This window comes from Nipponia nippon, unplaced genomic scaffold (genome assembly GCF_047370975.1).
Source record: "Nipponia nippon isolate SJK-2023a ecotype South Korea unplaced genomic scaffold, ASM4737097v1 scaffold_4, whole genome shotgun sequence".
NCBI classification, from domain to species: domain Eukaryota; kingdom Metazoa; phylum Chordata; class Aves; order Pelecaniformes; family Threskiornithidae; genus Nipponia; species Nipponia nippon.
Window position 1 is genome coordinate 91,601,584 of NW_028262358.1, and position 16,675 is coordinate 91,618,258.

The window sequence follows — 16,675 nt, forward strand, 5'->3', positions numbered from 1 at the left end:
CAGTCCCAGGGCCCCCATTCTGTCCCTGGAGTCAAATAGCACAACCCAGCCATGCTCGTACTACTAAACGCTCTTCTCTTCCAGAACAGGGTGGCTGCATCTGGACCTGGCCTGGGTTAATTCCTGAATTGTGCCCAGGAGCTGGAACTGGTTGGGAGAGTGGTAGTTTGCCTGGACCAGAATCATGCCAAGGAGTGTGCTAAAATTTAGCAATACAGTAGGTCAAGTGCCAGAGCTCAGGAACATTTGCTGTCACCATTTAATTTCCTAGGATAGACATAGTGTAAGAGTGCAGTGTAGGTTCTTAAGAGGGTAGAGATGTGAGCATTCAATAACCATGACCTGACATTTTGGAGAAGCCCTGAATCTTCTGGAAGGACTGCATCAATCTTGCCCATTTACCTCTTAGTGGTTTCATGCTCTCTGTGCTCTTTTTTCAAACTTGTTTTCAACTTTCCCTTATGGCAATTACTGTCTAATATAATTTCATGTGGTATTTAGCTTAAGATGGAGTTTACCACCTGATTTAGTCTGCATTCCCTATTTTTCTTTGTTACCTGGAATAAAACCATTGCCTCACTCAGGAAACTATAGAGTGACCTTTGTTTGTCATGCATTGTCACTCCACTCTCATAAAGAATTTATACTCAAGGAATATGCTTTTCTAAAATCTAATTGCATACCTGTCTCTCAAGTAAACCTCTTATTAAAATAAGATCTACTTAACAACCTGTTTTGTTTTGTAGTGATGAATTGTGAATGATCAAAATGTTGACTGAAGGAAAGGGAACATTGGAAAACGTTCTTTATCGTTTTCCTGCATCACTTTTAAGCTCCGTACATTTAAACTCATATCAGCATCTTCGCATGCTGAAAAAGATGGTTGCCCTTAATTTAGGACTCTGTTAAATTTATAATGAATGTCCTGGATTCACTGTCTGCCACACACAGATTTGTTGAAATGGTTGAGCTTTCTACTGCCGTCTCTTGAGCATGACAGTATTTTTCAGTTTTTAGAAGACTGTTGTTCTTCCAAAAGGCAGTATTTCCACTGTGGCTTTTTGTAAGTAATTTTGTTTATAAATGCATCTTTATGTTTGTTTCTTTCTAGGTAGGGATGAGATCCCGAAACCAAGGTGGAGAAAGCTCGTCTAACGGGCATTTCTCCAGTTCCAAGCCTGTCATCAGCCATGCAGAGAATGAAAAACTTCAGGAGGATGCCAAGAAAAAGAACAAACCTCATCGGAAGGAAGATGAGGTCATGGTTTCAGCCACTGTCAAACGGCACTCAAAATCACCTGGACCTACTGAACGAAAGAACAAGAAGTCCATAGAGCTTTCTAAAGAGGACTTGATAAAACTCCTCAGTATAATGGAAGGAGAACTGCAGGTAAATTAAACATCTTTTTTGCTATGTTTTCTATATATCTATTTATTTTTAGGTTGTCCAAGATGCACAGGGCTCAACTGACATGCAAATTTAAGGCAAAGGACCATAAGGAGAGAGCAGTGGTAGTTGGTGTTTAACAGGATAGTCGTAGTTTTAAGTACTTCTTTATTTACCGTCTCTATCTGCAGCTACCAAAGCAAGAGAAATTATAAACACCTGTCAGAACTGATGAAGAAAGCGGGATCTGAAGGTCTTGAACACTTAAAAAGAGGCAGAAAACAACCACAGGGGAATCAGTTCAGAAAAAGGCAAGCAAATACAGTGAGTGTAATTATAATCTTTAATGCAAATATTCAAGGGACAAATCTGCAAATCAGTAATACTGAAAAAAGGACTTAAGATGGCCCCTGGACCTTCTGTCCCACCTGGCCTCCAGCACTCTGCACATTCCCTGCCTTGCAAAGGCCCATTAGTTTATTTCTTGGAATAGCGCTTGCTTGAAAGTTTTCTCAGTTGTCCTGATTTGCATGCTTATTCAGCCCAGTAGTAAGTCCATCATGGCAGACAGTCTGATTTTGAGCTTAACTCACATCCCCTAAATTTCCATCCAGTTTTGAGGATTCTCTTAATTGCTAATAAATCACTGAACTCTCAGGAGCCTCAGCCTTCAGGGAAAATGTGATTTCAAAATAGAGAGCTGAAACATGGTATTTCAAAAAGTCAATATGAAGACTTGTGACTTTTCAAAACTTATCCCCTTTTGTGGTAGAACTGCTTACCAAATGTATACATTCTTTTGTTTGCACTTTAATGGTACTTTTCACTGAATCCATGGACAAGCAGAAAAAACCTGCCCAGCCTGTGTGAAAACATTTTACGCCTCAATCACTTTATTCTAGTTAACCATCATTATTTAGCATTTCATATAAGGCTTTACTTTTTCCCTGAAACCCACATTCATAACATTTTTACTTTAATTTTGGACTTGTTAGCATCTTATCTGATTAAGAGAAGCAATTGTTTTGGAAGTGATTGGTTAACTTCTTTGGTATATGAGTCACCTGAGTTGCATCATTACCACAACGCTGAGATTTCATCTTATTAAGTATCACTCTTCCCATACATAGTTCACCGTCAGTTTATCAGAAAGTACTTTCAAGTTTCAGGAAATATGCATTCAAAGCAAGTAATTTTGTCACAAAGACAGAGAACAGTCATTTTGCAGTGAAAAACTGGGGAAATAAGCAAGAAAATCTGTTGAAAGCAGTTTTGCAGAGAAAAAAAACTTTTTATCATTACAGAACAGTATCCATATTTGTAGTGCTTCATTTTACTGTATACAAAAACTTGTATGTGTCATTTTCTAAAAGGTGGAGCTAGCATGGAGCTTCAGTGGTGAATAGAGCCAAACCTCATTAGAAATGTATCATGCTCATGTTGTTCAGAAAGATTTATCCTAAAGTCACCTTTGTGGTCTGGAAAGGGGAGGCGAAAAAAGTCACTAATGTTTCCTGGGTGGCAATAAATGCAGTCTTTATCCTTACCTCTGAGTAGTTTTCCCATTCAATACATGGAAATGTGGCTCTTCACCATAGTTTTTTACTTCACTGGGGAGTTACACAACCTTTAAAGGACTGCCCATGTTCTCATTATCCCTATGGGCATGGTGGGGACAGCTGCTATCTGCACTGTAATATGGGCTGAAAATCCTCACCAAGATGATAGTCCCATTGCCCTGGACAGTACTTTTAGGGACATTCATACGTACAGACCCCACAGACATGTTTAGGCACTGCTAAAACTTCCCAGCATCATGAGAGGATTGTGAGAACAACCACACTGGAAGCTGTAGGGTGCGTCTGTTCTTCGGCTCCTTACTGCCAGGCAGGGAAGAGAATCATTATTCTTTTTAATCCATAGGAGTTTTTAATTTCATTTAAAAAGTACCCGTTTGAGTTAGTTATTCACCTGGTACCTGGGTTGAACCATTACTGAAGTGGGCAAGCTACAGCACTTTGGCTTGAGATGAGAGCCTGGCTTTGACACTACAAACAAAGATGAGCCAAGGGAGACTCCAGCCAAAGTACATACTCTGGTATTACCTTCTGGCTGCCACAGTGACCTAATGCACTGAGTCATTTCATGGCTTTTCATTTTCAGATCTGTTCGGACATCTCTGGTGGCTGGCTGGCATTTTGTTTGACTGACAAATCAGACTGTGGGTTTACTTTGAAGCCATTTCAATACTGGCAAAGCAAATATTATATAGGCGTATGTAAGAAGATTTTGTTTTGAGAATAACAGCAGGCTATACCTGTAGGGAGATCCAATATTTTTTGAAGAAAAAAATGAGATAAAATACCATGACTATTTACTCAGCAATCATGAGCAGGACAAGTCTTATATCTGCACTACCGAACGCAGAGTAGGGTGATACTGCCTTGTAAACCCCAAACAGCGAACTCAGCCATGAGAAGTAATTTGGTCATGACAACCATAGTGTTAGCAGGGTAAATTGATAATGTATACATAGGCTTCATGTGCTTAGTTCACTATTCACATAATCTAACAATATAGCATAGACCCATGCCATGTTGCTGCCGGTATCCCTTTTGAGTCCTTACTTTGGGACCTGACCTCCCAGCTCTTCATTTTGAAGGTGAATGTGCCAGTAAACTGTGGAGACATGTCCTACCAGTGATGTTTATGTCTTCCTTTTTTTTTTTTTTTTTAAATTATAATGACCTCAGGTAGCTTGCCTATGCTGTAGCTTCTAGGGCCGAGCTGGACTTGGCTTTGCCTGTCATCAGATTTTCTGACTGGGCCCTGTGCACTTACTGAATATAGAGAAGGAAAGGTTTTCATAAACCACTGAGGTCACCATAGCCTAGGCTTTACTTTGAAGAAAACAAGAGGGGAGAAAAAGTATACAGAAGCTGGGGCGACGTATCCCAATATACATACCAGGAGAGCTCTTAAGTGCAACCTCTCTGAAGGAGAGTGGGAAATAAATGAACTGATGGCAGGAATTGATTTTAAAGGCCTTATAGCTCAGTAGAGTGTCTTTTCTCTTGTGAGATCTCATTGCTCATATAAAAAAGCAGTGATTACATGGTCTTTAAACATATATTGAATATACAGGGACAAAAAATCCTTGAAGGATTTCTTCCTATATTTGAAAAAAAGAATTCTATTTTTTAAATACTGCAAAACTGATTTGAAAAGAAAACTTCAAACACCAGTAGAATAAATTGGACCATGAAGGCACAGTATTAATTTCCCCAGTAGTTACAGTGATTTCAGTCAAACCAACATGCGAATATTATTAACTATGGAGCAACACAGGCAGCGTGCATCTTTACAGTGATGATATAATCCTGTCTGTGGTTCACAGATTTTTGTCCAACAGCCTATGTATTTGTCCTGGCAGGAATATATTCCCTGTACTCTTTCTGAGCAGCAGCCATTAATCTCCAGCAATACCAACACCGATTTTCAACATTTCCTGATTAGGGGCCTGAAAGGAAATGAGGAGCAGCATTCATACATGTTTACCATTCACTCTTCTATTGCGTGTTTGGAAAAAAACCCCACAATAATAAAAGTTCATTTATGAAGACAACATCCCACTACAAATCATTTGGTTTTTCAAGAAAAATAATTTCTTAGCCAGGGTCTGTGGCTATTGCCAGATGACAATTTAAGCTTGGGAGACAGTTTCCTATATTTCATACCAATTCAAATAGGAGCAACTTTTCTACTCGAGGCCTTTATTATAGCCCGTGTTTTACTGTGTTTCTGCAGCGCAGAAATGGCACTCATCCCCTGCAGCTCAACCACCAATTCCTGTTGTATGCTTTAGGGCAGAGGGAAATGCTTTCTGAGGGCCTAGCACTGTGGAGGAGCAGAGCTTTCCTCCTCAGAGCTGGGCAACAGCGTGGGATGCAAATGAAATACATGTTAAGGTATCAGTTGTACATTTCTTCTGCTGCAGGCCTGAGGATGTGGATGGGCAATATGTGAAATGTGATGTCTTGGAGAACAGTATGTATAAAATACAAGTTAGATATAGATTAATCACAAGCCACAATTCCTGAGAAGTCTTCAGACTTCCAAATGGTCTAATGTAACACTGGGTTGGGACTGACTTTTGAAGGGAAACACTGTGTAGCAGATATTCAGAGGTAAACCTATTTGCATAGCATCCCTCCTTCAAGTCCAAATGACTCCACTGTCAAAGAAGCCCTTTCTGTTAATCTGTATTTATTAAGACTGCATTTAATGGTTAATTTGAGTCCTCACACAAGGTGTCAGAGTGATAGCTCCCTGGGAAGGATGTCTCCCCTTGCCTGGGGAGCAGCAGCCAATGCACCCCATGGCAAAGTGTACTTCCAGTAAATCTCTGGTCCTAGCTTAAAGCCAACACTTCTCATCATGTCCAGTTTGATTTGGTTTCACTGATGAGGTTGCTAGTGAAAACATCATTCCAGGATTAAGATTGGTGTTGGTAGGTTAATTGCATTTGTGCCACTGATTGCACTGGTGGCTTCATCAGCTGCAGGAGGGGTTGTTGTGGTGCAGGTATGGGGGGCTGGTTGCTGGTGGTTGAAATAGGGTACTCGTTGGGGGAAGGAGCTCTCTGATCCAACAAAGCCAGGAGGAGCTCACCTTCAGGTGGGCTGCAAGACTTTCTTCTTGAACTGCGTGTATCAGGGAAGGGTTAGCAGGGTGGGTGAGGGCTGTGTGTTTTGTTCTCTCTGGTAGAGTCCTTGGGAAACACTTAGATACCAGTGGCTGTACATCCTGCCATGAGGGAAATCCTCTCTCTTAACAAACTCAAACAACAGGTACCCACATGGGTATAGGTGATATACTACCTATTGTGTTCTGACATTTTTAAAGGTATTTTGGTATTTTACCATCTGTCTTTCTATCAGAAAACTAAGCTTTCTAAATGTAAAGGGGGAAAGGAAAATTGTTTACTGTTTCCATTTTTCTACTTTCTTTCCTCTTTGTATAGCTACATATTTTATTAATACATTCTATTCTATAATCATTCTGTTCTGTTCTCTTTCCCAAGATCTAACTTTCCCTCTTTCTTCAGCTTTCCTTCTCTTCTCCTTTATTTCACTAGCTGTGACTTTTTTCCCTGTTCTACCTTTTTGTCACTTCCTCATCCTCATACTGCAGATGCATTCACTGACCAATTTTCCTGAGGATCCTGGACATGAAACTCTAGAAAATCTGCTGTAAATCAAGTCCCAGCTGCTAGTTCTTTAGGCAAGCACTTCATTCAACCTTTGTCATGAATTTACCAAGCTGTGTTTTAAGACTAGGTGGGTTGTTTACCTTCAGTACTCCTGTTGAAAAATAGTTCCTGAACTGAAAAGCTTTAAAGTTTAGCAAATCTATTCTTTGAATTTCTGTTGCAATTGTAATTATGCCTAGTGAAACCTTTATAAATTTGTGTTATACACCGATCATGCTTTGAAAAGCCTACCTCTCTTCCTACTGTTTAATGCCTGATGTGTTTGTGAACTGCCATCTTGCATTCTCTGAGCCTTTGTTTTGCTGTGCTAGCCCTGCCACGTCCTTTTAGTTTCCTCTAGCAAAACAGACTTTCCACATCTTCCATCACCCCTTGATCAGCGCCAGTTACACCTTGGGTTCATCTTAAAACCTGCAGCTGGAACTGCGCACAGTGCAGTAGGCTAGAGCTCACTGGTGCCTTGTAAATTGGGTTTAATATTTCCCTTTCTCTGCTGATGTGTCTTTACTTGGCCTTCCCATCACTTCTCAGTCTGATTGATGTAAGCAAGAGAGTTTGACTCTGTAGCTGTAGTTGTGACGTTTTTCTCTCTGTCACTTTTTCCTCTTGCTGCAATGTGTAAACTTTCATGTAATGCCTTGAACTGCTTTTGTTTCGAACTTGAATTTCCTGAGATGTTGAAACAACATTGTGATAGCCACCTAGGTATTGCTTAGTTAAAAACACCGTACAAACTCCTATATTTTTTTCTTCAGTGCCTTTCTTGATACTCTTGGACTAATATTATTAAATATTGAGCTGCCTGAAAGCTCAAGCAAGGAATATGGAATAGATAGGTGGGTGGAAACCAGATGTGTTTCTTTTAGGTAACATTAAAGTCAGAAGAGAAAGTTGGGACAAGATGCCTTGGCACCAGAGGAAAGAGTACATAACAGAATGAAGAGAAGAGGTTTTCAAATGGTCATTAGCAATATCTCACAGTTTGAAAAGCTGAAGAGGAGCATGAGTGGAAAGAATAGGTAAAGCCAGAGAAAAGTGCATGTAGAGAAGCTTTGCATAAGTGTTTATAACTGTGAAGTCTTGTTAATTGGATTGAAATAGTTTAGGATTATCTGAGCATATCATACAGATGAAATTCAAGTTCCTAAGAGAAAAACCTTGACATGTGCAGAGCTACAGAGAAAAAGAGAAGATAGGGTTAATTTGAGGAGGGAGAGGTGACTTAAGAAGAATGGAATGAGAGGAAAGAGGTTGGGCAATAGAAGAAAAAGAGTGTAAGGAAAGGGAGAATACAACAGTGATAAAAGGAGCCAAGCTAGATACATGGAAAGGGGACATAGAAAAGGCAAGACAATGAAGAGAAAGATGGTATCCACACTGTAGCAAAATGAAAGCCTGAAAAAAATCCCTAAAAATGTCTGGCATTCAGTACAATGAGTTAAAAAAATCTCTCCCCTCTGACTGACCCCTTGTTTGTTTGTTTGTGTTTTCCTGGTGAAGTAGGCTGTTGCAGGACAAAAAAATTAAGTTAGGATAGACTTCAGACCACAAATGCTCTCTTCTGTTTTCATTGAATAATTTATAAACAGAGATTAGTTCTGTCCAGAATACTATGTTTTTTCTGTAGATTGCAATCTCATTGCTGTGTGAAGTGCAGGAGATACCATGGGAGGTAAGCAGGTCTTGTCTAGCAAGTCCCAGAATCATTAATTTTAAAATAGAACCCTGCTATGCTATGAAAGAAAAAAAAAAAAAAAGAAAGATAAGACAGTATACTGAAATATAGTTAAATTGTGCTATTCATGCAATTTCCTGCTCCCTCTGAAATTAAGGGCAGAGGTACTATCACCCATAGTGATGATAGCCATCTCTTTGGTAATAAAATTGCTTTAGAATTATATGTTTTTCAAAGTAATTATCCTCAATAAAATGGCACTGTCACTGGACAGCTGTAGGCTGAAAACCTCTTTCACAAAGACATTTTAACATCCCTCTCTGTTAATGCCTGAGCTGTACTTGATCTATCACATTATTTAGGCTTGGAGGGTCAGAAGAGAGAGAAATAATTGGCAGGTGTCTCTGATCCATTGAACATCTTGCCTACAGTGGAGGGAAGAGTACAAGCAGCTTGGGTTTTTTTTTTCAAAAATTCTTGCTCTTCTGTCCAAAGCAGAACAATAAGGACTGCCCCTGATGAACTTTTAAGTTTTGGTCTTGTTCCCATTGGGATTAGTGTCTTTAACTGATCCTCCTTTGCAATCTTTTTAAAAAAAATTTAATCAACTGATGTCATTTGACTCTTTTTTTTTTTTCATTTACTTAATAGAAATTTTATACTCAGTGCAACAGTAATGAGAAAGTGTGTATCTTTTCTAATTTTCTTGAGAGAAGGCTCACTCTGTGGGAGAGGACATGGCCAACCCTTTTGCAATAAATGCTACATGTATGGACTCTCTGGCTTTAAAATGTCTGGGATTCTTGGGAGAGCTTGCAATGAGCATATGTCTTATGTGTCATGCTGTCCAGTACTCTGAGTCACCAGCTGTTAATTTAACATTGCAGTTGTAGCTGAGTCTGTTTTTATTAACTTTGCAGCCTCAGTTGTGTATTTATTAAGTTTGTGTCTCCTATTCTCCAGCTGAGGATCAGATAAGCTCTTGAGAGCAAACTGCATTGTTTTCCATTCAAAATGAGCTTTAATAAAAGCAAATATGTCTTTCAGCAGGGCACATGCCTGCTCACATGTGCCCTTTGGTGAGTGCTGGACTTGGGCCACCAAAGCCACGGAGTCGTCCTCAGTCTCCCTCCCTCCCACACACCACAGAAGTCCTGCCATCAGGCCTCAAAACACCTTTAAACACCTTCTGTTAAGGGTGCTTTCTGATGTACAGCTGCAGGGCAGCGTTGAAGCCCTGTGAAGAGACTACATCACACTGGATGGGATCAAAATTGGTAAAAAACTTGACAGCAAGCTGAGTGTTGAACCCATAGGGTGAAATCAGTTGGTCCCAAGAAAGGCAGTTTGACTGGGACATTCATGCAGTTTTATCTGTAAAATTTCTCTTCTAAATCACAGCTATTTTATGCTATGAAAATTTTATGAATTATGTAGAAATGCTTGGATTTATAAAGTATGTGCAAAGGTATTTTTACCTTTTATAGCATTCACGTGCATGTGATTCATGCAGTACATGCAAACTGTACTTGGTGTGGGGGTTGGTCTCTTATCCCACGTAACAAGCAATAGGACAAGAGGAAATGGCCTCAAGGTGTGCCAGGGGAGGTTTACGTTGGATATTAGGAAAAATTTCTTCACTGAAAGGGTTGTCAGGCACTGGAACAGGCTGCCTGGGGAAGTGGTTGAGTCACCGTCCCTGGAGGTATTTAAAAGAAGGGTAGACGTGGTGCTTGAGGACATGGTTTAGTGGTGGACTTGGCAGTGCTAGGTTAATGGTTGGACTTGATGATCTTAAAGGTCTTTTCCAACCTAAACAGTTCTATGATTCTGTTCTATGATTCTTCACATAATAATTGTGAAAACATGGCTATCTGAGAAAGTGTCTTGTTTCTAGGGTTAAAGGCTCCACCTATTGGTTGACTAAAATGAGAGAAATGTAACATTTTCACACAGAAAACTGCTGGCCCTACCGAACATCCTGTGTCTTGCCACATCTTTACAGAATTGCTGGCTTCAGTGTAGAATTTTGCATGATGTCCAAAATAAAATGAGCTCAGTGACTTATGTCTGAGGGCTGTGCACATGCAGAACCCAAAATGATGCACTGCTGAGACACTATGAAGGGAAGTCCTTTTCTAAGACAGGAACGGTTTGGATTTCGCAAGTGAAGTCTTTCGTATCCTGGAAATGATTGATTTTCTTTGCAAAAAAATTAGCATCAATACTTCCATGCCAGCAAAATGAGTGGAACTGATTAACCCAAGTACAGTTGCATGGTAACTTCCAGGCATTTGTCACCTTCAAGTTTAAACAAGTCAGAAACAGAAATATTGATGCAGTCAGCTTCATAATGGAAACCTGTTTCCACAGTATTGGTTCAGGCAGTGTTGGCAGTTCAGGCAAAATGGCATTTTGAAGGGCTTCAGAATCATTCCTGGGAATGCAATGGGAGGATGGAGAGGGGAGAGGATGTCCAAGTGGGGCTTGGGGAGGGCAAGGGGAAAGACAGACACTGGGGAGAATCAGGGGGATTTCGGAGACAGCAGGAGGCTGTGAGGGCATTGTGGGCATGGCTGGGAGCTCTCGCTCTGAGCCTTTCATTGTCTGCCCTCTCTAAGTTACTTCACTCTAAGAGTTCACACCACTTCCTTCGTTTCCTCTGACAACTCCTCTGTTCAAATAATTGGCTACGCTGGTAAGTGCTCGCTGTAGTGCAGTCCTACTGTTCTTGCCCATTCATCAGTCATCAGTAACTTGAATGCACATCCGTGTAGTGCTGAGCACTGAAAAACAGCTTGTTGAAGCCAACAAAATGCTTGGACAAGAGAAAGTTGTGTATACAGTTTATTACACATGTATACACACTTACGTCTGTTGGTATCCTGCTCTGAGTTACGCTCGCATCTCTGCGAGGAGGCAGAAGGATTTCCTCTGAACTTCATCATCCTGACGGCTATGGCCCCGCTGGCACCAGCTTGTCTCTCACTCCGTCCTGCTCCATGCGTGCTCATTCCTGCCAGAAGACAGCTAGATCACTGCAGAAAAAAATCCCTGGGCAGGTTTGTTCCTCTTGGAGAGGGGGTACTTAGGCCAGCAGTTTCAAGTGCCTCCCTGAAGTTCAGGTCAGAGCACCTAATTTCAGATGCTTCAGTTCCTTATACAGTCAATGAAGCACTTCCAAAGAACAATTTAGACAACCTGAGTTACATGTCTAATTAAGATACTTTTTAGTTTCCAATGGATTTAAACAAATTGGATGATAGTATAGAAGTACATAAACATGGAGAAAATCAAAGACTATAATGAGTGGGGGAAAAATGAAAAGGAGAAGAATGATATTGATGTCAGAGTGCCATATTTTTTGTGGTATTCATAGCATTAGTACCTAGGTCTTATATATACGTATGAATTAAATGTCACAGCATACCTGGGAAGTATTATTTCCTTTATGGAATGGAAATTGGAGCATGGTGAGGTTAATTTTTTGTGTGAAGCATGAGAAAGAGGTCCATGGACAGAACATAGATCTCTTGAGTCTTGACTGACTGGTTAACGTAGGACTAAGGGGCAGATGATAACACAAGAAAGAGGAAAAGAAATGCTTTTTCTGTTACTACCCTTTCATTAGCCATCTTTTTTTTTTTCTTAAGGAGGTGCTAACTGATCACAAAATAAGTTGTGGTTACAAAAGGAACATGGAAACTTACTCCACAGCTCCAGCAATATAAAAACACCTCGATGTGTGGGAAATGTGCTGCAATTTTAATGACTTCCTATACTGCTATAGTAGCTCGTGATTGGCCATTCACCTGGGATATGGAAAGCTGCAGATCATTTTCTTAGCATGAATAAACGAGAATAGGGACTTAGTCATTTGGGTTTTCATGTCTGATTTGGAGTACCTGAACCAGGGATCTCTCCTCTGCCTTTGCAAGCATTGTGGTGACTAGTGCTGGTCAGATGAAAGACCTAAAGTTGCTTTGTTAGTTACCTCATTTGTTAGGATGCACACTACATCACGCAGCCACATACCAGCCCTGAACTGCAAATACAGTCATTCGTGCGCTGTTGTTAATGATTCTTCCCGTTCAGGTGTCCAAAAAGGTGTTTTAACAGATATTCCTTCCTTTCCCTGCTGGCTAGTTGGATAAATTCGTGGTCTCTTCTTGCTGCTGGGCTTCAGGTCATGTGCAAAATGTTATTATACGGTTAATGTTGGCTGAGACATCATAAACTATATGACTGGATACGGCAAACCCAAAACAGCGGGTTTAGCCATTGTGATGCATTGCTGAAGCATGTAAACCATATCCCAACATGAAGATTCATGTACATAACTCACAGTGACCCCTTGCATTGGTCTTTCTGTGCTGACTGGATCATGACACTATAATTCTACATGCTGCTGTAACTGCCCCATGATTTGATAATACCGAGCAAAGCACTCTTTCGGTGTGAAAAGACATGACAGGATATCCCAGACCCTAATAATTCTGAAAACATCAAGCAGTGTGGAGTTAATACTTCTCGGGGCCTTGCCATGGGAATTTTCTGGCCGTGGCCCAGACTACAGATAATTAATTATGTGAGTGAAAGGCTCTGGTGGCCTGTTTTCTTCAGAAAAAAGTGACATCATCCATGGAGCTCTCTGGCAATAAAGCAGAACAAAGCTGTGTGGGCAGGAAATAACAGACAGATGTCTTCTAGTGCTCATTTGATCTGTTTCGAAGCTTGCTGCAAGAAGTAATACATTGCTCCATGCTGCTTCTCCCCAGCTCTGCAATCTTGAGCGTGGACTCTTTTAAACATAAGAGGCCAAATTAATCTCTGATGTAATTCTTCTGGAGCCAGTTCAGAGGGTTTGTGCAGTGGATGAGCTGGTCTATCATGTGCCTCTCCTCCAGTATTGATTTTAGAAGGACTTTCTGTGTTATCACTGTAAGATAACGTACAACAAAATGAAATACACTGTATAGCTCCAAAGGCTTCATACAAGGCCAGAAAGTTCTGCACGGTGTGGAGAAGAAAGGACAATTCTGTTTCATAACCCCAGAGTCATGAGAGATCACTTGCATTTCTGGATATATTTCACTGAACTTTTGTACAAAAACACCCATGGTCACTTTTCATCACTGAAGTCATCTATTTACCTCCAAAGTAAATCACATACATAGACCTGAGTCCAGAAATGTTAAAAGAAATTCGTACAAGTGAAGTCCACAGTTTCAAGTATTGGGAAATTAAGCTAAGATGAAAGGCAAGAAAAAAATTTCTTCTTCCTTGCAAGTCTTCCTTGCAAGAAAAACTATGTGTACATGGCAATAGCCAGGATTTTGCATGGCTAGAATCACTAAGTGATATGAACAAGGCTACTTCAGATATCTGATATAGGAGAGAAAAATATTTCTTGAGTTTTTTTGCAAAAAGGAGCTTTGTATGACGCAATATACAGCAGAGCAGCTAACTTCCCAGCTTCAAAGCATGCTTTGTACAGTAAGTACATCTGACCTGGAAGACAAATTGCTACCCAGTCCTTGTATCCCTACGTAAGGATAGCTTGAAGAATCAGGCCTTTAACAAAAGTGTCATTCCAGTAGGCAGGGGTAATTTTTATTACTTTCTCTATTCATATTCATAGTATCATGACATAAAATGAAGAAAGTGTACTTTCCTTTTAATTATTTGAATTTCCTCCTAAGGTAAGAAAAGACGCGAAGTTACTGAGTTTAAACATGCATTAGTGGATTAGTGTTAAGAAAGTTTTGCAGATGCAGTTTTTCAAGTACATCTGCCTGAAGATGCTTTCTTCATTAAACTAAACTAAACAAACACACGGTATTCACTCTCTATGGTCTCTAATGGGAATTTTCAGAGGCAAGACTATTCCTGCCCTGGCAGTGACACAGCATGAGCTTGTCCTGGATGGTACAGAAAGCAGTGTGAGAACATCCTCCTGATCTCCCTCAGAAGGATGCCTTGGTTGTGATGTTTGTTAGTGCTAGGTGAAACATTTGTAAAGTCTACTGGAATTTAGGAAATCAGCCACTGGTAAGACCACAACATTACTTGGAGAACCTATGACCTTATCTAGTTTCTGATGCAGTACAGAGCAGCTGCTGCACTATAAATAACCTGAACTGTGTGAAATGCAAGTAACAACAACACGAGTAGAAGTAAAGGTTCCTGTCTGTGGTTTGATAGTTATTACTTGCCATTAATCACTGACAAGAAAAACATGACTTCATAAACATTAAACCTCTATAACTTGGTGCTTTCACTTATGCAGGAATAACAAAGTGTCATGATAATTAGAAAAGAAATAGTCAAAAGCTGGAAATATCAGATCTTCCAAATATTACATAAGTGTATTCCCTGTAAATAATACTCCTGCTCCCAGATTTTCAAAACTTGAAATTGAGAGCATTGTCATCATTTTATTGAAATATTTATAATGGTCTGAAGTAGTTAGATGTATTTCAGATGGCTCCAAACATGGAGCTGTGAAGGAAATAGTTACTGGTAACTGATTTCAAGAGAGGAACACTGTGAATTTGTGGGAAGGCTACTTACAAGCAAAATTCACGAGAAGAGTTTAGAAGATATACTGGCAAAAGATCTTGAGTTGGATTTTACTCCCAGCTGACAGTGATTACTTTGACTCCATTCAGCCCATCTTGAATACAACCGAAATTTTTTTCCGATTTACTAGATGCCTTACATGAAACGAGTTTGATCAGCTCAGTCCCATTACCCAGGTGACAATTGGGCTGTGGCAAAAATTCCCTGTTTAGTGGGTGCTGAGTTTTGTTAACAGTCTCATGGGAGAGGCCAAAGACTGTGGGAATGGGGAGAGAGGGCTGTAGTAAATTGGCAAGGCAGGGCACGAGGAGGAATCACGTCCGAACGCCGAGCTTGTGTAACAGTCCTTCCGTTGACCAAGAATTTGGTTGCTAGGCTGCCGGTCCCCTTTTACAAGCAGCAGAGTCATGCTATTGTTTCCTCAATGGTTTCAATTTTATGCAGGGACCTCTTTACATCCTTTCTATATCATTTAAATATTTTACTAAGCAAGTAGTAAAGCGAGGTTTGGAACTCAGACTCCTGCTCTGCTGAAGCCAGTGAGCAAAAGAAAGCCCTTCTCTTTTATTCTGACAAAAAAAAAGGAGTATTTCAGGGTAACCCTGCAAAGAGTGGCCTCACATCAGCCTTCCAGCTGGGCGGCTAGCATGCACTCGTGAGGGGAGGGGAGCATTGTCTTGGGGATTTCGTATTTCCCAGGTAGAAAGGCAGACCCCACCTCTTAAGTAAGGGCACTAATCACTGGGTAGTAGAGAGGAGAGAAAGGAGAGCAGGCGAAGATGTGTGGGACAGCAGTGCTCCATGGCACTTCAGCCCCTCTGTGGATGTACTTGAGATCTCAGGTCACCAGCCTTTAGATTTTGGCAGCTCCAGTAAGCATAAAATGAGGCTTAAATTCAGTTCAATTTTGCAGTTCCTCTATCAGCAGGGACAGCCAAAGGAGTTAACTGAGTAGTGTCCAGTTCTGGTCCCCACAATTCAACAAAGATGCAGACAGGCTGGAGAAGGTCCGGAGGAGGGCCATGAAGATGATCAAAGGGCTGGAGAACCTGTTCTGTGAGGAAAGACTGAAGGAATTAGGTGTTTTCTCCTGAGAAGAGAAGGCTGGGGGAGGGCCTCATCACAGTATTCCAGTACTTAAGGGGTGGCTACAAAGAAGATGGAGGTTCTCTCTTCACAAGAAGCCACACAGAGAAGATAAGGGGCAATGGGTACAAGTTGCACTGGGAGAGGTTTTGTCTTGACATACAAAAGAAATTTTTTACAGTGAGAACCATCGATCACTGAAGCAACCTCCCCATGGATGTGGTAGAGTTCCCATCACTGTAAGTTTTCAAGATGTGATTGAACATGGTGCTAGATGATCTCATCTAGGCTTCCCTTCCCATGAGCGGTTGGACCAGATGATCTTCTGAGGTCTTTTCCAACCTGGGCTGTTCTAAGGTTCTATGAGTTTTGTGGACAGGGAGTCTCTAAGCAGGCTTTGCTCCTGGAGAAAATGAGTGTAGAAAAACACCCCTCAATATATCTGGCCTTCTGTATTTCTTGCCTTCAGAGTATTACTAAGAGGTAAAAGTGGCCTTTTCATTAATCCGTTTTAATTGCTCCTACTGTTTAGAGAATCAGGTACTTGGGGGCACTTTATTAACAGAAAAGTCTATTTATTTTCAAGAACCCACAATCTGAACAGTATAGATGATAGAAAGTCAGCTTGGAGTTTTCTGTAGGACAAATTAAGTAATGAAAAAGCAATAAAAGT

General features: G+C 40.6%; 1 protein-coding gene across 3 annotated transcripts in view; it reads left to right on the forward strand.

Moving 5' to 3' along the window:
- Positions 1–16,675, forward strand: part of FILIP1 (filamin A interacting protein 1) — a 112,653-nt gene that overhangs the window by 44,851 nt on the left and 51,127 nt on the right. For all 3 annotated transcript variants that reach the window (XM_087775495.1, XM_087775496.1, XM_009475631.2), the window contains one exon: positions 1,112–1,390. In XM_087775495.1, the coding sequence (XP_087631621.1) occupies positions 1,118–1,390 (273 nt within the window). In that variant the 5' untranslated portion in view covers positions 1,112–1,117. The remainder of the gene's footprint in view (positions 1–1,111; positions 1,391–16,675) is intronic.